General features: G+C 28.9%; 1 protein-coding gene across 34 annotated transcripts in view; it reads right to left on the bottom strand.

The window, feature by feature from the left end:
* The window catches only part of shaker (potassium voltage-gated channel protein Shaker), a 120,780-nt gene that overhangs the window by 54,391 nt on the left and 41,905 nt on the right, over positions 1-24,484 (bottom strand). Inside the window, exons 1-4 of one of the 34 annotated variants that reach the window (XM_087415576.1) lie at positions 14,720-15,180; positions 14,393-14,640; positions 12,675-13,126; positions 10,377-10,510 (exon numbers count right to left, since the gene is read on the bottom strand). The exons of 13 other annotated variants lie outside the window; for them this stretch is intronic. In XM_087415576.1, coding sequence (XP_087271702.1) covers positions 10,377-10,402 — 26 coding nt within the window. In that variant the 5' untranslated portion in view covers positions 10,403-10,510; positions 12,675-13,126; positions 14,393-14,640; positions 14,720-15,180. Of the gene's footprint in view, positions 1-743; positions 3,330-10,376; positions 12,359-12,674; positions 13,127-14,388; positions 23,868-24,484 lie in introns of those variants that run through there. 20 more of the 34 variants (XM_087415582.1, XM_087415579.1, XR_015548123.1 and 17 more) reach the window with 20 other exon arrangements.

Genomic DNA, 24,484 nt, shown 5'->3' with positions numbered 1-24,484 from the left:
GAAGTTTTGCCTTTGCAAGCTGGTAACTGCAAGCCATGAACATAAAGGATTTTTCGTTAAAAAAGTAATAAACTTGTTTTAATATAAAGGCATATTAGAGATCAAACGCTAGAGATCGCGCAAAATTACGGATTCGATGTAATAGAAGATATCAGCGTTATGGTCAACAAGCTATAGGACTTTATTCCTATTACATATCAAGCACGTCCGTTTACAGAACCGTATCCGATAACGAAAACGTAAGGCCATCCAAATTTAAGAACTGTAGAATCGCGTGATATCATTTATCAGCCGATCTCGAATTAAATCTCGCATTAAATCGCATTTATTCTGCGGATCGTGTTTTGCCGTCACTGTTTTAATTAGCGCGCAAAATGCTTATTAACTGGTCAGCCGACAATGGTGTCAAAAATCGCAATGAAAGCCATCTGAGCGATAACGCTTCTTGTTACGATAAATTTCGTATGAGAGATAGCTACCTATAAAAATATTTCAAGCAAGATAAATACATTTCTTTATATATATATATATATATATATATATATATTTTATTGATAATTATTTCTAATTTATGATTTAAATCTTACATTAAAATTGCTGGCGGATGCCAGAGTCTTGTGACTTTAGATTGTTAATTTAGTAACTAGTGATATTTAAAGATCTTTATGATCGTAACTGCATATTGATCGTTTTAATTTTCAAACATCATTTATTATGATCGGCCAATAAGTCAAAATCTTTACCAGAACTAATTTATGATCACAATCACCGAAGCCAGAACGATGCACACTTTCAAAACAATCCACTTGTATGAATGTTTTATTCGGTTTATTTGTATTATGCACCATTGAAGAACAATTTCATGAAACCTTTCTATCAAATACACTCTTAATTACGATTATTAAACGATCCAAATATTTTTTCGTACTCGTTTTATACACTTATTTGGACACTTACTTAGAAAAATCTGCGCGCGATTGTTTCATTTCGTACAAATTAATCCATTTTCTGAATTATTTGTATTTTCTCTGTGCATTGTGTAAAACAATTACTTCAGACTAATTTCGAATGATGGAATATTTTTTGCTCTTTGTGTTTTACTCTCATAATATTTTTATCGCCTTACTTTGTTTTTATTCTGTTCACTTAAAATCACTATAATTAATTTGAGGATTGGACAATATACTAACTGCATTCGAAATTATTATAGATGAGACAAACATGAATGAAATTAAAGAGAAAATGGATTAATTGTACAATGCGCAAATGAATCACCCCTTCTCGTAAACGCACGTCCGATAACTATCGCGACGATACTCGTAAAGGGTGGCAAGAAGATAACCGGTAGCGTGGCTTTAGCTTACGGAAAGCGCGTGCCACGCCATCCTTCTAAGTCCACTCTGGTGACTTCCACTACCGCGACACAATCGCCCCCCTCTCCACTAACGATCTCCATCCCCGTATCCCGAACGCCATTTCTACCCTTTAGGGGCGACTCACAGGGCGCCTCTTGAGTCGTTAGCTCGATATTCTTTCCGCACTTGTGCACCAAAGGCAATCAAGTACGTACACCAGTATCAGTTTTCCGCGAAAATTCAAAGAAAAGGAAAAAGGCAAGAGCAAAGACGAAAAGCAAGACGTTTGTATTGGCAATCAATCAGGAGTGACAACATGATGCAAATTTTAAATTCGGCAAGTAAATGTTCATAAATTGCTTTAGTTATACGTGTTAAATTTCCTTGAAAATATAAAGTAGGTTTTGTAATAATTCGATTTTTTGAAATTATCGCTTCAAAACTAACGATAAGTATAAGACTAGATTAAAATAGTATAAAATTAATATCAAATTAGTATGAAAATGATTGAACGAACATTCTTCACTGTTCGTTATTATTGTTGTTGTTGTTGTTGTTATTATTATTATTATTATTATTATTATTGCCATAACTAGGCCATTTCAGAGGCCAACTATTGCTGTTGCAAGTAGTGTTAGAAAAATTAATAGATCGAATTTGCGAATAACGCGCATAAGAAGTAGTGGTATCAAATTGCCGCGACGTTCACGGAGTAGTACAGTAGATGTTATTGATACAAATAAATTTAGTCCAGCATGTATTTTCATCTATCGTCTATTAATATCGGCCAATATCGATATAGTCCGACTATAACTTCATCGAGGTCTGGTTCATACAAACTTAATGCGTGCTATACATTAAGTCTGATAGGAACAGAATATATTTTAAATGTATTTTCCTTCCAATTTAATAATTTTTTACTTTTCTGTATTCTCTTAATGATTTTGAAATAATTTAATGTGAAAATAAATAAGTGAGAATTATATCATTATGTGAATAAAATAGTATCAAATTTTTGCATTGTAAAGCACAAGAATTTGTAAATTTATGATCAATAAAGTAAATATTTGCATAAATAAAGATTAAAATTGTCTTTCGCAGTTCATAGAAAGTAGACGCATTTATTATAGATTTTATAATCTCGAAACTCTCGTCGTTCACCCCATTAAACACTTACTGATAACTAATAATAGTTTAATATAAAATCCAAGGGCAAATAAGAGAGAGTACACCTATACGTGGGCGAACTACGGTCAAAGGTCAGCTTCTGCTTCCGAATGACATATATGCAATCCTAGTGTGTGTATGCGATCGCTCAATAAAAAAAATCTTCCTCAATTTTTTCTGGTCTTATTTTCTTTCTTTGTCGATGTTTATGACATAAATTGCTATCATGTTCACGCGTACGTTAAAAAATATGATTCATGTGCTAACATATCGCACACACCTAATTGATTATAACCAATGATCTGAGTCGTATTGGGTATTATCGTCTAATCAAATACGGAATTGGGCCACTATGAGATGCGACACGCATCGAATAGCATCCTTATTGATCAATAATATAAGCAATGACGTAAATTCGACCACGGAACTAAGCAAGAGTTGTCTGTCGTGTGGGTGTGCTAGTCGCCATTGACTCGAAGAACAAACGCGGAAATGCGGATGCCAGGCGCGTTTGCGAGTTCGCGCATAAGATCGTTAGTAGGAAATATCGGCGTTAATTAGACTTCCGGAATAAGTTGATGCCATACCAGCGTTTTTCACTTATATTCGATAGATTTGCGAATATCTTGTGCTCTATATTCGAATTTCTGAAAAATACTATTTATAAAATTAAATTGATAAAAACAAAATTACATAAATATATAAATATAAATAAGGACTCTCAATCTTAAACAATAAAATAAAAATTCAGATAAGGCTAATGAGAGTCAAACGCTGATGTAAAAGCGAAGAATTAAGAAATGCAGATAATACTTATTGATTATTTTCATTTATTTCATCGAACGTTTCGACTTACTTTGGAGTCGTCTTCAGCGAATACAGTAACAAAAAATCCTCCCTTGAGAGCAAGTCACTTGCAGATTGGCAGAAATGTAGCAATCAACACTACATAAATTTACAATTTGCCATTATAAGATAAATTATAAGATGCCGAATTATAAGATGTCAAATTATAAGATATTGAACACGATTTTATATTCAGAAGAACGACATGTATTTAATACATATTATAACTTTCGTATTTAATCTTAAAATTGTGAATCAATGTTTCTAAGCTTCATTTTTCGTTTCCCATTGAGTCACATAGTCTTATTATTTGATGTTTTTATTCTTGTCTTATAATGGCAAATTGTAAATTTATATAGTGTATTGATTGCTGCATTTCTGCCAATCTGTAAATGACTTGCTCTCAATGTAGGATTGTTGTTACTGTATTCACTGAGGATGACTCCAAAGTGAGCCGAAATGTTCGATGAAATAAATTAAGAAATAAATTAAGAAACCATTAACACCTGCGTATTTACATCTGCATCTCCTAATTCTCCTCTTTCTTACATTAGCATTTGACTCTCATTAGTCTGTCTCTTGTCTGAATTTTTATTTTATTATTTAAATTGGTAAAGTATATTATTAATTTGAACTTTCTCCGGATTAATGTATTAATGTTATATGATAGCAATATTTCCATATCATTTTATTTATAAAAAAAGTACATTGTATGTTAAATTTTAAATTACATTTATTCTCTTGAATGAATTCATTCTTGAATAAATATATAACGATGCATACAAACGTAAATTCAATTTCACGCTTAAGTAGTTATATTTATGCATAGTTAAACGATGCTCGTCGCGTCTCTCTGTATACTCAAAGGATAAACGAGCAAATCTCAAATGCTAAGACGTGGAATAAATGTGCACTTAAATTTGCTTTCACGGCTAGATAGATGATTGCTTTCGAGAAGATTATTAAGAATCTGCGGATTAGCAAAGATAATTAAGATATATTTTTTAAATATTTTCCATGGATCATTTTACTTTCAAATCAAAGAAGCAAAATATAAAATTTCAGTTAATAAAAATTGTACTGATATGTTAAATAAAATCAGGAGAAAATTGTTTTCTATACAAACAAATCTTGTGTTCAACAAGTAGCAACATAAATTCGACTTCATGAATGGTTATCTCAGTAAATAGATGCAAACAGAGCAAATACATTTGTACAGATAGCCAATACCTTTGCGGGAAGATAAACTATGTTCATAGACATGGTGGACAAAGTAGATATGTACACACAGGAAAACAAACGATACTTCCGCACGAACGGACAAGTATTAAAAATATTAAAAATGAATTTCTATTCAAATACACAAGAATTATATTAACGTGTTGTTGTACAGGAATTTATATTATGTTGTTAAAAAAAAAATATTTAATAGAATGTATTTTTTTGCTATAATTAATCGATAAAATTTTACATTGTGCATTAGGAACTGCATACAATGAAAGAAATATTAGAAAAAAGAATAAATATTAAGATTTCAACTCATCAGAAACTGATTGTATCGAAATACATAGTTTTTGACAGATTAAAATATTAATATTTATTCTTACTCTCTTAATGTTTCTCTCATTGTGCGCAGGATCTTATTAAAGCTTTAATATATTATGTTCATGTGTATCTTTTCCGGCCAAGATATGTCGCACCATCCATCCGGGCGAAGGTCAAGATTTTCTTCGCAGAATTGTCGATAATGCAGTTACCATGCACCAGTATACGTAGGATCGTTTATCGATTTCGGCACCCAGTGACCTATTTTCTAATCGAGCTCTAGGGACTTTCGTAAGGATACGAATCTAACGCAGTTTTTGGAGAGAACGATCGTTAGAGTGCTTTGGAAAAATGATGCCTATCAAATGCGTTCCTTGATGCTCAACACTCATGGAATCAATCATTTCATTCTTATTGTTTATCAAATGTTAAACAAGGACATGTAACATGCGTTGTGAGTGTCAAATAGAACGCACCTTTGATATACTTCTGGACGCTGAGTCGCGATATGAACAATATTCATCCACGCGATTATTTCTTACTAATTATTATTCTTGCTGTTCTAAAAATAACGTATGGAATATATAAATCTTAGCGAAAGTATTTAAGAGATTTAAGGAATTATTATTTATTTTATCTTATATACTGATAAATCAGACAATTGTAAATTCAATATTTTCCCAAATTTCCCAACACACACACACACACACACACACACACACACACACACAATGTTAAAAAATCATGTAACCGTATTTTTAAAAAATTTAGTTGTCCTTAAAATTTCTTTCATATCTCCACACAAAACAAATATTGCCACTATACATTATATTGGGTCATCTAAAAAGTATCCGCGGTTTTTTATCACTAGATATGTGTTGATGGTCATATATCTAGTGACAAAGTATCCCGGATACTTTTTAGATGACCCAATATTTCTCAAAATCATAGTTTTTTTAATCTGTTTTTATTATTCAAAATAGTAAAGATATTTAAGATCACAGGTGAACCAATTTATATATATTATTATATATAATGACAAAAGTAAGATTCCTTATAATAATAATAATAATAATTAAATGAGTAAATCGGGCAATTAGGAATCGGCGCTATAAGTGGTGCGCATAAGTGACTAAAATCGTTATAGTCCAATAATATATTTCAGCAAATCAATAACGTTATTGAAAATAACGATTTTAGCTACTTAAGCGCACCACTTACAGCGCCGATTCCTAATTGTCCAATTTACTTATCATTTAATTATTAATTTATATATATATATATATATATATATATATATATATACATACATATACAGGGAAATAATCGCCAAATATTTCATGGGCAGGTAGAAAGGACTAAACTGAATCGAAAAGTCCTACCATTTTACAATTTTAGCAATAGTTAACAAGATTAATTACTAAAAATTGCCAAATATTGGTCTTGAATAATTTTTTACTCAAATACTATCAACTTTATAGAAAAGCTGCAAGAGACAAAAATCATTTATTTTCTTCTCATAAAGTTCTAAGAATTTTTTCAGAATTTTTTATCAACTTTTTAATACTCCATTTTCTCATTTTTACCAACATGAGAAAATATTGTATTAAAAAATTCTGAAAAAATTCTAAAAAAATTCTTAGAACTTTATGAGAAGAAAATAAATGATTTTTGTCTCTTGCAGCTTTTCTGTAAAGTTGATAGTATTTGAGTAAAAAATTATTCAAGACTAATATTTAGCAATTTTTAATAATTAATATTTTGTTAACTATTATGAAAATTGCAAAATGGTAGAGGACTTTTCAATTCAGTTTAGTCCTCTCTACCTACCCATGAAATATTTGGCGATTATTTCCAAACACCCTGTATATATATATATAAATAGAAATAATCGCTAAATATTTCATGGGTAGGTAGAGAGGACTAAACTGAATTGAAAAGTCCTCTACCATTTTGCAATTTTCGCAATAATATATATATATATATATATATATATATATATATATACATACATATATATATAAATATATATATATTAAGTAAACATTACATAATATTTTAATATTTAGAAATATTCAATATAAGAAATAATTGCACAAAAATTAAAAAACTTAATAATTCAATATTTTTGAAAAGTTTTAAAGCGTATGCACTACATTAGAGTAAGTGCATGTTCATTTAATTTTATAATTAGCCGTCCTCGATGGTAATAGTTGATTTTAGAAGTCCATTAATTTGAAGAAACCCAAGTAAGAAACCAAGAACGACAGGATACTAAGAAAATACCTATTGAATCGATTGTTATAAATGATCAACCAAACCTATTAATCGAGGTTATTTTTCCCAAAAAAATGCATTGTGCGTGTACATTCTGTATATATCTATATGTGTTTTGAAAATTGCATTTAAATTTATAGTCTGTTGAAGTAGATATCTTCATACTGATGCATTTTAACGTTTCACTTACATCAATATGATCATTGTACAATCAATTTATTAGAAATGGATGAAACTGATTATCAATAAAATTATCAGTCGAATGATAAATATCAAAATTCAATGTCAGTCAAAAATAATATCAATTATATTATGAAATATATATTAATAAAGAGATTAATATAAAACTTTAAAAGCAACACGTGTGTGTATGAGCAGTAGGCTTTGATTAATTGATTTATAATTGTATTATGAGTTATTACTGTGCCAAATTATTTTCGACGAAAAATGAAGTCTTGAGCCAAGAGATGTAATTTAAACTACATTTATTTGCAGACCACATTTATTTCAGAGAAAGTTTAATTAACACGATGCGCGAGCAAAGTTATAATAATCCTTAAAACTTCGGCAGATCCGTCATTATGTTAATTAGAATGGCCCACTTCGGAAAACGACACGTGGGTGGTTCGAGTGCAGACTTTCTCACAATTTACGCATTGTTACAAAATGACATATAAATTGAATTTCATTAAGTATCATGTCAATTACTCATATAATAAAAATGTCATTTTGATCTTGCATCAATTCCTTTCGAGTAAATTTTGAATTACACACTTATTATTGAAAATTTAGTTATATATTCTTATGTTATTCTAACAAAAAGATATTACATTTACAACTTCGACTATTAATATATTTATGTATCTAAATATAATTATGTAAAAATAAAGTTTAAGTTCTTTCCTTAATAATTAAAGATATTTAATACTGTGTGAATAATGTAGAATTAGAATTAAAACTAATCAGTAGAAGTATTTATTTTATTAATTGAATGTTCATGCAAAAATTTTATATAATAAAAAATACACTTTCGTAAACCAAATGATGAAAAATAATATTTTTAAAATCTTCATATGATGATTTTTATTAGATTTTTGTGACAAATAAAATAAAATTGTGATAAATGAGACAGCCAAAACAAATGCTTCAATTGATGCGTGTACATACAACACGTGGCAGACAGCTGGTTAGCAACACCAGATAAATATGTCATGTAAACACATATAAGTGAAGGGAAACATATGAAATCTGCATTTGAATGCACCTGGCTACCATTATCGTCACAGATATGGCTGAGGCAATGGACATAAAATAGAAAAGCACAAGCACTAACGAGTTTCTTATATTTGATTCGAAAATATACATTTTAATTTATTGTTAGTTTGATCCTGATAGAATCAGACGACAAAAGTAAAATTAGAAACTGTTAACAAATATTCGTTAACAGATATTAGTAAATACTTATTGTATTATTTCGCAAATGTTACAGATTTTTAAAATTTATATATATATATTATTAATACTTGTAATGATAGCAACTTTCATTTTTTTCTTTTTGTTCTATTTCAATTTATATCAATCCTTAACTCTCTGCTAGGATATTAACTCTTTCGTCAGCAATAGTGGTCTTTTAGAAACAGTGCAATTTTTTTATTGTTCCGGATTAATATAAGAATCTGAAAATATTCTGCTATACTTGTCAAAACTTTAATAAGTTTTTATCATGAAAGTCGGATTGTATTTTACTTATCTTTTGCAGTGTCCAATAGTGTCCAATAGTGTTTTTAAAGACCCTAGTTGCCAGAGGGAAGGGTTAATTATTTCGAACTCGAACTTTAATGAGTCAAAATATCGATCCTTAATTGCGCTTTTATTTAAAACACACTAAGCGTGAATATGCATGATAAATAATCTTGTAATCGTAAACAATTAACTTCAATTGAGATATCCAGACATGTGTAATGTTGTCTGTCTATAATAATACCGAGATAATAATAATTCAAGGTAATGGAATATTTAGTCGGATTATTAATTCAAATTATTAATACATTTTTAAATTGGAAATTTAATATATGTTTCAAGATATGATCAAATTTAAAATACTAGAATATGAATTTAGAAAGTGATTGTATAAAGATAAAAAAAATTCAAAAATTTAATTTAAAAATATCGTAATTAAAATTCTAATATATCAAAATACAGGGTTCTAAAAAAGATAAAAAATATTAAAATATATACATTTTCATTTAAAATTAATTTAAAAATTTGTTAAATTCTGAAACGCAATAAAAATAATAAATATTTAAATAATTTTCTGCATCTTAATCTTCATTTATAAGAAAGATCTAAAGATTTTTTAAAACAAATTATAGATTTTTTTTTGTATTATATTGCTTAACTTTTGCTGAACTATTTAGTGGTTAATGCTTTGGTCTTCGTTTTTAGTGAAATACAAGATAAATTAATACAACGGAAAAATTGCATGACGTCAAGTGATAACTGGAAAATCGTTTATCATGTGGATTTTTTACGTCTTGCATCATATACAATATTGTAGGCAGGGCGGATCCCAGGAGTGTTGCCCCACCCGTCAACACAAACTCTCTTAAAAACACGTTTCAAAATCACATTATCAAAAGCAGAAGATTGTAACATCCAATGAAATTATTCAAATAGTTATTAGTCAAACACGAAAACATTAAAGTTCTCAAAAAGCTTGCAAGTTTCTTGGAAAAATGACATAAAGAAATAAGATTTTTATAACGTATCAAATAAAATTTTGCGAAGATTAGACGGTTTCTAATTCAATGATCTATAGCTTCTATAATTATTTGATTTTCTTCACAACTGAAACATCCTACATGTGTGAACCAATTTAAAATACACATACAGAATTAAATCTTTTAAATCAAATATAATTTCTTTTTGGAGTAAAACAGCCATATTTAACATTAAATGCGCACCGAAAAAAGGCCCAAAAGAGAATCAATGGGCAGAAAGATGAATATTACGGGAAAGGAAATAATAACAGGAAAATCAAGCTACCAATACGTATAATACATACGTTTCTTCGTTCGGTCGTGTATGCTCTGTGTTTTAAGTGTGTATGTGTGTCCGTGGGTGCGTACGTGTGTTGTATAACCGCATGTATAGCTGTGTGTGTCCGGGATTCTATGATGGACTCACCCGCCAGCAACCAGGATCATCTGCATGTTGCATGGAGGCGGCCTCTTTGTTGTTTTTTCGCAGAGGGGTCAATCCGGAGCGGTGGGTCCTCTAGTTTGGCATGCGGTGACAGAATAGAGCTATAGAGTAGGTAACTAGAGAAATAACAAGAGGAATAGAAGGTCACTGCCTTGTTCGAAGTTCGAATTCACACATTGATTCGACAAGTATTGCCCTTTCTATTTATCGAAATATTTTCTCTTATAATACTATTGTTATATTCATGACAACTGAAGTATAGCAAAATTTTTTAAAATTTAAATATGTTTCTAAACATTTATATACAGTAGTACAAATAAAACAGATGTTAATTTGATTTTAGTACTAACCAATATAAATTTATAATTACTTCGAACAAGGTCAAAAGAAGGAAAACGATAGAGTAATAAGAAGAAGATTTAAAAGTAGTTTCTAAAACGAACTAGCACAATAAAAGACGAAGAGAAAAAATAGAAGTTAGATAAAAAGTTAAATAGTAAGAAAAGTAATGAGAGGAATTAATAGAGAGAAGTATACATATGTATAAACAGAATAATTCGGAATTATACTATCTAAAATTTTGGTAACGTATTTAATTTAATTGAAAAAAATTAGCTAATCAAAAGAAATTAATTAAAATCGCATTTTACTCAAATAGATAACAAAGTTTTATAAGTCTCTGTACAAAGTATTCTATTAGATGTTTAATAAATACCTTTTTTTATATACAGAATATTTCAAGAAAAGAAAGATTGGTAAGATAATATTTAAAATTAAAAAGTTTTGGTAAGCAAAGTTTCACAGCATAAATAAAGAGAAGTTCTTTTATAATTAATTTACACAACAATTTTTGCTTAGTTAAACTGATTTTGTATTAACAATTTTTTTTAGTAAAATATTTAAGAGATGTACATTTAATTAAAAATACCAAATTTAACTGATGAATTAAATATTTAAAATAAAACAATTTGAATATGTGTGTATATGTTCTAAATAAGTTTAAAAAAAAAACAAAAATTTTTTCTACATTTTTTAATTCTCCTTATTATCTCGAATATTCTAAAGCGTTCAAATGTGTTAAATTTCCTGGTATCACCAAATTTTCCTGTCTATCGAAAGGCCTATAATAGAATTTTAATGTTATAATTATAAGATTTTTAAATACATTTAAATAGCAAAGTTCTCTAGTTTGTGGAAAGATACTTTATATTAGAAAAAAATACACTAAAAAATATTACTATCTTAAATTATTGCATAATCGTAGATAATTATTGTTTTTCCCGATATAATTATAATTAAAAAACACTAAAAAATTACTATCTTAAATTATTGCATAATCATAGATAATTATTGTTTTTCCCGATGTAATTATAATTAAAAAACACTAAAAAATTATTATCTTAAATTATTGCATAATCGTAGATAATTATTGTTTTTCCCGATGTAATTATAATTAAAAAACACTAAAAAATTACTATCTTAAATATTGCATAATCGTAGATAATTATTGTTTTTCCCGATATAATTATAAAAATAGTATAATGTTATTTATGTTATAAGAATTTTGAAATTAAATATTTTATTTATATAATTAATATGATTAATAAAAAAGAGATTAATAAAAAATGCTACAATTAGACTAGAAAGGATTTAAAAAAAGCCAAAATAAAAAATAAGGGAAAGAAAAAGGAGAAAGGAAGGAGAGAAAAGGGGAGAAAAAGAGTGAAGAAAAAAGGGAGGGGGAGAGGCTTTTAATATTGTGCATAATCTAATAACAGTACTCGATATAAACATTTCCCAAAGAACTAAAAGATTACTTAATGATTTCGAAATAATTTACTTTAGAACATACGTTTACGAAAGCTTATTGGATTAAAATAGCTTTTAGAATATCGTTATCTTATATATACTTCCTTTTTGTTAGAGCACCCTATATACAGCACGTTCTAGAGCTATCGCATTTCCTTTAAACCATAGAGATTCTAAGATTATTTCAAAATGACTTTTTCTTAGCAAGAAAACTTGGAAAGACATAATTACAGCCTGAGAAATTCTAAACGCTGTAGTTTATATTTTAAGCAAACCAAATTAATACGCTAAAAAAGAATTTCAATAAAAATTCCGAAAATACATGAATTATACAAAAATTCCAAATCTTAGCTAGGAATAAGTCAACATCTGAGAATCTTTGTTTAATAGAAAATATAATAGGGAGAAAATTCTTGGGAAATTCTGCATATACATAGAACTAGATGTAGATAGAGAAGGAGAGAAAAGTACAGTGGCTAACTGGCGATGGCCCAGCAGATCGCCGTGATGGCTTGCGTTATTGTACCTTCCCGCATGTTGCGTCTAACCACCACCGAAGCCCGTGTGCCACCCACACACACACCCGTCGCAGGACCTTTAACGCATCCACTTATTAACAGTATCGTTCACTATCACGATGCACTATCACACATTTGTCAATGACGACAACTACATTGATAACAATGCTATTGAAGTATTCCATTGCAACACTATGGGAAACGTTGCAAGAAGAGAAATCCGCGTTCCGAAATTTGCTCGACAACGGAATAATTAAGCACGAGACAAAGCACAGATTATCCACCGTTACTTCGAATGACTCGTAACAATCAGTTGAAGATAATTTTTTGTGACTGTTATTTAAAAATTTAATCAACTTAATATAATAATCTTCGTGTTTCTTGCGGTGCTCGAGGATGGAGAATCTGGGACAGAAAAGTGGATCAAAAAGAGGAAAAAAAATAAAATACTTATCTTCAATTATATTGTATCATAAGCAAATATCATGTAATGCCTTTTGGAAAACTTTTTCTAGGACATATTCAGACGAATCCACGCCGAAATGCGAATCTCCGAAGTGATTTGATTCCATTTTTAAAATTTTTTAAATTTGAATTCTTTTGAATATATTTTAACCTGTATAATTCAAAATAGTCTTTTGAATTTTCCATACAATTAAAAGAAAAGTAATGGTAAATTGTTGATTTATATAATTCTTTATCTGTCATTTGTCTTTATTTGTCTTTATCTATCAGAAGTCTTTTTAGGAAAACGAACAAGTATTAAAAAATTTTATACACACTATTATTCATCAATGAGTTTACAGATCGTTTGATTTTGTCAGACGTGTTCATCTTTGATCACGTTTCTTTGTTATTCTCATCAAATATCATATTGAATTCTATGTCACGTTGGAACGAATTCAAAGACAGGAAAAATGAAAATATAAGATATATATATATATATATATATATATATATATATATATATATATATCTATAAAGAAAGAAGAGAAAACATTTTTAATGAGAATACAAGAACTATGAAATTAAACAAAAATATGAGTTATTTCTCAATTTTTTAGATTTAATATTTTAAATAAAAAAAATATCATTAATTTCTGTTTCTATAACAATTTCGATTTTTAAATACGAAAAAAATCTTTTGACCAATAATTAAAAATAATTGAAAATGGAATACTTTAAAGTACAAAAAGAATAAAAGTAGAATCTTTTTTTGAAGCCGTTAGATAATCTAATATATTTACTTAATCACTAGTTTGATTACTGTTTTATATGAAGGCGATCTAAATCTTTAAATGTAAAGTTTTTGATTAATAAATGTTTACAGACCACTGAATCATTCAATGTCGAACGCATATTTTTGCGTATATTAAAAGATAATAAAGTAGAAAAAGTAAAATAAGTAAAATAAAACGTTTATAATTTATAAATTTTACTCGGTAAATAAACATAAATTTGTATATACACTAATAACTTGTGTTGGTTCTGAAAGTCTTTTTCATTGTATTGACATATTTATTTGGGCCTAAATTTAATTATTAATAATAAAGTAAACATATGTTCAAATAGATTAACTAAGGAGATTCAAAAAATATAATATAATAATAAAATAATAAAAAATTCCTTCAATTAAAAAAAATTCTTAAATATCAGAAATTAATTACCTACTTTCAATTATTTTCAACACGTCGTTTTATATAATAAACTCGACATCGTTATATATATTTTCATATTTGAAAACGAACAACAACGGAAACGTGATTATGCCCGCCAACCAGGCGGGTCCATCAGTCCATTCGCATCATGTGTATAAGTCTGTCTAAATCACGTTTATCATTCTATTAACAAATTCATGGATTTCCGATTTACATAAACCGGGATTCTAGAACAGGACAAACTGCGATGATGAGGAGAACCTAAATTAAAATTGAATCACAAAATTGAAACACCAATAATGGCACACGATATGTTATTCTCAGTTACGGCCGGGTCCACCTCGATAACCACGTTGCTGCGACTGCCTTGCGTAACCTTGTCGATCACTAGCAAACGGAGAGTGCGTGCCGCCTAAAGCAGCACCGGGTAGAAGCAGGTGGGTAGAAGAGGAGTTCGAGCCAGTAAAAAGAGAGGGGAGTGTGAGCGATCACTGTCACAGATCACACTACCCGAGTCTCCGCGGAGTAGACTGGTCCGCGAAGAGAACACGTTTCGAGCCGTAGCGAGTCCGGTGGGTTTCTGAATCACCGAGTAGTGCGTGTCAGGACGCCAGTAGCGGCCGGATATGTGGTGGCGGGAGGAACGGAAAAAACGAGAAGGCGAAAGAAAGAGAAAGGGAGACGAAAGATGGGTGGGAGAGAGACGCGATGATACGCGTTTAGGCGGCAACTTTGAGAGCTTCGACGTAACACTCCCGTCTCGAACCGCACGGACAGACCGTGCGTGGTGTCCACGAATGGTCTACGTAGGGTGAGAGATCGGGTGCGACCCCCGGTGGGACGTCCGGGTGGCAAAGATACAGTGGAAGGCGCCGGTCGAGGAACACCGCCAGGAACCGCCGCGGCGTTCTGCGGAGGCGCCACCGTGACTGCGAAACCTCTGTCCCCTCACCCTTTCAGGAGTTAGAGTTGGTTGCGCGGTGCACCCCTATTCATGTCGCGTGTATGCGCGAGCGCGCGTGTGTTGCATGTCACATACACGTAGCATACCCTGACCATGATCGTCAAGTACGCTTGTGTGTGTATGTGTATGCGAACGGATATGTGTTTGTACGGAAGAGAGAAGTAGGTGAAATCCACCTTCTCTCTACCTACCTACCTATCCCATACCCCACCCCATCCGCAGCCCGTTCGTGCTGCTGCTCGTGCGTGGGCTTTCGCGGCCATCGAAGTCGATATCCACCCCCGCCCCGACCAGTAGCTCGCGTATTATCCTCAAATGTTTCTTTGACAGTCATTTTAGGGATTCTCAGTGTCCCAACTTCCCTTTCCTCAGCTCAATCCTCTTTCATTAATATAATTTGTAATTGTCATTATTCTTAAGTCATCTGTTTGTTTCTTGTCTCTTAGAAGATATTCATTCTTTTACTTCCAGCAACTGTTATAGTTTCGGATAGAAATGGAAAGTAGTATAACTATATTTCTTCTATATATAGAATATTGTTAAAAACAATATGAATTATATAGATTAATTCATTATCGAAAATACTAAGAAATGTAACAGGATTAATTACGGGTTTTTAACAGAAAGAAAATAATCTTTAGAATTATATACATATAAAAGAATTTCAACTATTCAGTCTTCGCGCACTAAATCATAAATATATTTTATATTATATATATAAATAATTAAAAAATTGGAATAATTTCACTTTCACACTAATGATAATTTTGTTTTTGAAACATATATATAATTTCGACATTTAAATCGGAATCTAAACGAGATAAAAATTTGAATGAGAACTAAATAATTTGATAGAACATGATTTTGTATAAATAAAATTTAAACTCATTGATTTGCGAAAGCTTTCGAAGTTTATTTGATTCATTGTAATGTCGAAGATTTCCTTATAGTATTCGTAGATCGTAATTAAATTAATCGAACGAGAATATTGTTGCAAAGAAAATATTGTTCATCAATGGTACAATTCAATATCCAAGACGAGCTTATTAAATAGATTCTACAGAAAACGGAGTAAAAACAGTCTTTGGTTTTAAAATGACTTTTATGTATTGTAAATTTTAATACGTGATTTTCGACTAAACATTCGCAACCCTCATTCTATTTCCAAGCAAAAAATTCTGCGAAAAGAGCTTTCGACCCTTCTGAAGTTCAGAGTAAAAGTAAATATCACATAAAAGCGAAAAGCTGTTTAACCATTAAATCTCTGCTTAAATCTGTCTAGACACAGAATATTTTTTATTAAATAATAACCTTCAACTTATTAAAAATATTCAAAGTTCTTCAAAGAAAGTTTAAGTAAAAAAACAAATTTTATCGATAAGTTATTTTAAACGACAAATTGTTATAAATACTTAATAGCTATCTAGACTTTCCTAATTTTAAGCACCAATGCCTCGCCGCAGAGGATATTCCTACTCGACTTAGAATAATCGAAGTAATTTCCAACGTATCTTAGGAAATACGTCACGATCGAACCTAATCGAATGATATAGATCTGCAGAGTGAAATTTATATTTCATTATAATATATATTTTTCCATTATGTAGGTTCAGTACTAAAATATCGCTTGTCATAGCTTTTACATTATATTACATTTAAATAAATAATTAGTATAGTATGATTTAGTATAATTTCATGTGCATCTCAGTTAGGAGAAGTTAAGAATTTTTTAATCTAAATTATAAGAGAACAAAATGTTTAACTTCCTTTATGCAGAAAAAATTTTTCAGTATTTTTCAGTCAGATTCAATGTCAGATGACAAAGAATAAACGGAAATGTTATGTATGTACGCCATCCAGCGGACAACTTCAGAAGCTAAATAACCACGTTGCAAGTTCCGCAAGCTCCGCGGTAATTTTAAAGTTTGATCTTTTGTATCGTCGGAGTTGAAACTGCATTATCAACTCGACGATGCAAAAAAATTAAAATAACAAAAATCTGAAGAAATCTCAATCGAATAAAATATAAAAATCGTTATAATATTTAAATATTGTATTTAATTTATTATTAAATCCTATTTGTAATTGCAAATATAATCATATTTAAATCATTTTTAAAGGACAAGGTTTCTATTTGTAAAATAAAACCTAACAAATTATAATAAAATAATGATTAAATTTTTTATCAAAAAGTATTATAAAAATTTATAATTATAACTATCACTAACCTGTGATTAAATTCGACGCGTGGTTCTACGCATTATATAGATATGATACATTATATACCATGATACAGATATCATAAATACTATTACCAATAAACCACATGTTGAACTATTTTATTCCTATAAAACTTAAATACTAATTGTAAATTAAACAATCAGTTTGATATAAACAGATATTTTTCGAGTATATATTATACGTGAGATTACATATTGCTACAATATATTAGGTGTTGGAATTAATTCGTAGCGTTTTTTAATGAAAGAATGTTATTTATTTCACATGAGCATTAAAAAATACATTAATGAAAGTACTTCCCATCACTTGTAAAACGCTACGAATTAATTCCAACACCTAATATATTAATTATTTAAAAATATATATATCAAATCTTCTATATTTTTTAGATAAATTTATTCTTTTTTTTTTAAATTAATATTTAATGTATGATATTAAATGATTAAAATTTTTCACATAAAATTATTTAATTTTTATACAATACTTAATTATCAAAGATAAACATAAAAATATTGTAATAAAAATTATTAATTTATGTTTATGAAACTGCACATTCCGTGTTTCAATGCGAATATTTTACCGATTCGCGAAAAGATTCACAGAAGTTCTCTCGATATATCAAGAACTGACCCAAACAACACAACGTCTAAAATTATGACGTAAGACGTCTTTAAGTCATCTTTTAAACGCAAAGAACATTTTATGATCTGATTTTAGACACTTGTTGTCTGGAGATTGATTGTGACACGTGACAATGTGCCAACCACTCTAACTTAACCAAGAAGACCGTCATAATTACAATTACATCACTAGTATATCAACAGATCAACATGGCGAGTAAAAATAAAAAGATATTCCATGATTATCAAATTCAATCAATCTATATCTTTTGTAATACAATATTATAATACAATATAAAATAATATTTATATATTACAATATAAAGTAATATTGTAATACAATATAAAAATTTGGCTAAAAACAAACTTCTCTACCTCAAAAAATCTCAGGAAGATTCTACAAAGAATCTTAACAATCTAAAGAACTTGATATAAATTATAAGTCTTACAAACACTAAAACTTTCAATAATAAACAATTTAATAAGATCGTATAATATGAATATACAACAAGTAAGAGTTAAAGCTCATAACGGTCGAAACTGGATCTTAAATGTTTAAATAATTTCCATATGAACTTATATACTACATATATACGTAGTCATTTGATTTGCGCGCCGATTTGGTTTTTCGGACTTAAAGACGCAACTGAACTACTGTAGTAATATCGCAAATTAAATTGACAAGCAATTTAATATCACTAAATCTTTCAACCGTTAATGAATTAAACTTGATTGTTAAAAATTAATCATAGTCTTATTTCTAATGACAAATAACAATCAATAATTAAAAACTCCTTACACATAGATGCATCGAATACGATCAATTTATACTACTGATGATATAATGGACATGAATAGTAAGTTGTATTTGTATATACTCTTTGCTTTAACATATTCGTATTCTTTCTTAGTATTTTACATCAGGAAATAAATAACAAAGAAAAAATTACAAATATGTAATAATCATTTCAAGCGTTTTAAAAAACAGAAGATATTGAATGAGGAATACTATAGGTATATATTTCGTGCCATCTATAAATAGTAAACTTTGTCTACAATATCCTTAAAGCCCAAAACACAAAAATATGTACAAACTCTTTATTATAAGTCATTTTAAGAAAAATTCTAATTCTGTTATTTCAAATAAAATCATACAAAGATATCTTTATTAAATTTTATGTCATTATTTAAGATGTTAATTAATATTATATACATTTTTATATAAATATTTTATAATCTTTCTTATACAGAAAGAAAAGAATTTTACTGTTACGAACAAACTATTGTATATTATATGACAAACCTATTGTATATTATATAGCCAATTATATTATTTGATAATATAGTAAAATCAACAGCGCTACATGCTACGGCAGTATAAAATGTAGTATGTTAACTATGTCAATAAACCTTTCTTCTTTATGTATACTTATTTCACGATCAGCTTTTGATAAAGAGAGTTATATTTGAAAGCTCCAAGACAGAAAACCATTTACTGTCAGCCCTGCATACCTTTCATCAATATAGTTTAGAAGGCAAAAGCTTTTAAAGGGCTTTCAAATGTTCAGGGACGCGAAGAGATATAACTTGTTACGTACAGAGCACGTGCTTATGTAAGTAATCTCATATACGTTTATATTTGAGTAAACTTCACATAAATGTCATTTTATTTGATATTATTAATCTTGATTAAACATTTATGTGGCGGACAATAAATTTTAATTTTCTTTGTTAAACAACTTTAGGATTAATTTTTCATCCTAAGTATTGTCTAAAAAAAAATCGATTCCATATTTATCAAAGAATATATATTTTCAGAATTGATGTGTCTACATTATATAGTCTGTATAATTATTTATATATGTATATATATTAGGTGTTGGAATTAATTCGTAGCGTTTTTAATGAAAGAATGTTATTTATTTCACATGAGCATTAAAAAATACATTAATGAAAGTATTTCCCATCACTTGTAAAACGCTACGAATTAATTCCAACACCTAATATATAAATTTTTACGCGTATCTTCTATTTGTTGAATTTTTCATATAAAATGTTTTAACAGTTCTCTTAATTAATTAATTATTTATAGCATCGTACTAATACTTTGATACTCTATATACAATCATATTATTAATATTTTAAATATTTTTCAGAAAAAAAATTTAATTTAATTAAGTTTAATTTAATTTAATTATTTTTTATTAATATTTTAAAGATTCCTTTAATAAAAAAATGATATCAGAAATATCAAGATTAAAAAAAAATTTAGTTATTTGGTGACTTGATATATTAATACAAAGATAAAAAATAAAGAATTCGTGCAGAGAAGAATCTATTAAAACAATAAATTTAATAATATAATAAATAAATAAATAAAGTTAACAACTAAAATGTAAAATGAAATGATTATTTCTTTTGCTCCAAATTCAAGTTGAAACTTGCGTAAGATTTAATTTACGTATTGATGGATATAAAAGATATATATATATATATAAAGCAAGAAAATTGTCCGTTGGAGTAATCGTGATACGATGCAATAGATAAAATACGAGAAATTTAACGATATATAATATAAAAAAAAACATGTTATTCCTTTAGTGAGAATTCAGTGAGATTAAATAATGTTATTCTAATTTAAACATTTATACAGGATGTCTGAAAATAATCGTCAAATATTTCATGGGTAGATAGAGAGGACTAAACTGAATCGAAAAGTCCTCTATCATTTTGCAATTTTCGCAATAGTTAACAAGATATTAATTATTAAAAATTGCCAAATATTGGTCTTGAATAATTTTTTATTCAAATACTATCAACTTTATAGAAAAACTGCAAGAGACAAAAATCATTTATTTTCTTCTCATAAAGTTCTGAGAATTTTTTGAATAAAAAATTATTCAAGACCAATATTTGGCAATTTTTAGTAATTAATATCTTGTTAACTATTGCGAAAATTGCAAAATGGTAGAGAACTTCTCGACTCAGTTTAGTCCTCTCTACCTGCCCATGAAATATTTGGCGATTATTTTCAGACACCCTGTATAATTTCATGTGAATAAGTAAAACATAAAAAACTTAAATATCAGCATAATATTAAATTGAAACTATACTAATTGATAATATTGGATCAAATTTAAAATTCATTAAACTCATATCTCATATATGTAAACTTCAACAGCTTGTAGATTTTAATAATCTTGAAAAGAGTAAAACATTGGAAAAACTTATGCAACTTCAAAACAATTGTCTGACACGTCTATATTGGCAAACTTATTTATTTTTGTGAACAGTTTCCTTGAAGTTACACAAAGCGTAAATTGCACAAATATTGTTTTTGATTGTTAGTCTGTTTTCATGTCAACTCTACTAATGTAATTATGAAATGAATGTACATAACTTATGTTTTGAGAAAAAACATTCAAGGTTATTTTATATTAAAAAAGAATATATATTTTATAATTTTCCGCAAAAAAAAAAAATAAAAAAAAATAGATTTCTGAAATTTTTTGATAATGAAAATCTAATATGCTTTGTCTAGCAATAATCTTCCATTTATATATGTACACACACACACACACACACACACACACACACACACACACACACACACACACATATATATATATATATAAAAATTCTGAAATATCAAAATGTAATGTTATATTCAAAGTGCAAACTTAAATTCCTTCAAGCTATATCAATGCTATTTTTATATAATCTGATTTTTATATATACGTATTAAACAATAAGAAAGTCAATAGAAATAATTTGTGATAATTTTCATGAAGAGAGATGATATTATGATAGAACTTTATGTATATGTTATTTCTCCTTTTTGTATATCAAATAATGTATGGATGAAAAAGATGGTATAAATTAAGTTGATACTTAGCGTTATCGTTCTATAATTCTATAAATCAACTCAATTACATTATTTTGTATATATAGAACTATTTTATGTTTGATATGATAAAAAGAACTTAGAATTAGCACAAAGAAAAAATTTCCAACAAACTTTGAATATATTTTTTACGTATTTTCTATTTTTTCTTTATTTGTACTTACACAATTTGCAGTTAACGATTTCTAAAATCTAGAAGGAGCAGAATGATTTCTCAAAGAATAGATTAATTTTTTTTCTTACTTAAATCTCAATGTATAAAAAGAGACGTAAGCATCTCAATATAGTTGTTTCTAAGCAAAATTATAAATTATTTTTGAATACATAATACATATAATACGTATATTGTGAGAACATAAGAAATTAAGTTGACATTTAAAATAAAGCTTGTAATATATCTCTTGCATCTTTATTTTATTCTTACCGTAATGTCTTTAATATTAAAAAATATGATAAGTAAGAACTTATCACAGTGTTGATAATTTTGCAAAACATACTCGCGCAAATAATTATATTTGCACCAACATCATTTTATTACATCTCACGTGCAAACTCTCGGTAGGATAATGCATGCGCGTTCTCGCAGTGCAAACGTATGCTTGGAACGAATAACGCACCACTGATGCCTTCAAATTAATAAAATCATAGTAATTGAAGAAGCAATTGTTCATATATATATAAAGGGAATATTTTAATAACGTTGGCTCGAATCCTAAAATGACCAAAGACATAAAAATAAAATAATTTCATGCATATGGTATATTTTTATTGCACCTTTATATTTGATTCTTCAATTAATAAATTAATCAATTATCGGTTTCGAATACGCTGGCAAACTAGCTGAAACATACAATTTAATAAAGGACGGCAGGATATTTTCGTAGCATGAGCAATAAAAAAGGGGAGGCAGATGATTGGTGACAGCGATCATTTTATTTTTCCTCGGTGTTTCCTCGTATATCTTCAAGCAGAAGCCAATCTCTTTCGGAGTTGATATATCAAGCAAAACATTTCATGAATTGTTCGCTGCAAAACGCAGCATCGCACCAAGACATTGATAATTTGACAATGCGTGAAAGCTCTTTCGCTCAAGGTGCAAATGTCTCCATTTCATTCCGTGGCAGCGCATTCCAAGCTCTGATCGAGACAAGATGAGCGATTTTATTGAATTATAATTTTGATTTTTAATTTCACATTATTTCGATATTTTATGCATAAGATATACTTGACTTATTTCTCCTTTTTGTATATCAATGAAATAATATATGGATGAAAAGGATGCCCGGTATAAATTAATTGATACTCAGCGTTATCGCTCTATAATTCTATAAATCAACTCAATTACATTATTTTGTATATTCTCTATTTATTTTTTGTATCTGATCTCTAATATTTTATATATATCGTTTCTATATTACACGTACATTGGTTCACTTATATTTTACATATTCATATACTATATTTTACACATTAGATCCAGAATATCGCTCCTTAATATGATATTATCATGCTAATATTATAATGTGCTTTAAGAAGGATTTCGCTGAATTTATTTTCGGAGAATACTATATTTTTTTATCATGTGATCGTACTTTCGTCGCGTTGTAGCGGCGGGGGTACAACCAGTAAGCGGTCCAACATCGAACATCGCAAGCTTGTGTGTGTTTTATAATGCCTTGTGCTGGTGGATGTGTCGAGGGATCTCGGGGAGGTCTGTGTCCATCGCCGAAGGTCACACGATGTGGGACATACAAAGCCTCTGTGAACATTGTGCATTCGGCATCAATGGAAGCTGCGTGACAAGGACAAAGGAAACGCCAAAAATTTAAGGAGAATGGGAAGGGAGAATGGAATTAAGATTACATACTTAATCATGCTTCAATCCCTGCGATCTATCGTATTTTCATAATTATATATCAGAACTTGTTACACACAGCCGATTTATTTCATCTAATGATCGAAAATGAAAGGAAAAAGATATACGCATGTATTAGCATACAACTACGGATATCGACAGTAAGAGATATTGGATCGACATATTATAAAAACACGTGAGTCATAACGAACGTGTATAACCGTATTTTCCTATGATATTTCGACATGGGAATACCGCATTTCTATTCCAAGTAAATCATGACGAATACTCGATGGATCGCACGGAAAGAGAAGAGGAAGGATATTGGATTCGACTGTTCCACATCGACGTGGACAGTTCCTCGATTGAATCGGCATTCCTGAAAGGATTGGTTACAAGTAGAACAAAAAAAAACACAGTTTCGCTCGTATTTTATTGTTAGTGGTAAATAAATAATTGAATTATATGTATATATCCAGAAGAGAATTAAGAGAATGAAGATTGTAAACATTTACTTTAGG

The sequence above is a fragment of the Acromyrmex echinatior genome, chromosome 18, assembly GCF_024713525.1.
Source record: "Acromyrmex echinatior isolate Ae372 chromosome 18, ASM2471352v2, whole genome shotgun sequence".
Taxonomy (NCBI): domain Eukaryota; kingdom Metazoa; phylum Arthropoda; class Insecta; order Hymenoptera; family Formicidae; genus Acromyrmex; species Acromyrmex echinatior.
This window is presented reverse-complemented; position numbering and strand designations above follow the sequence as displayed.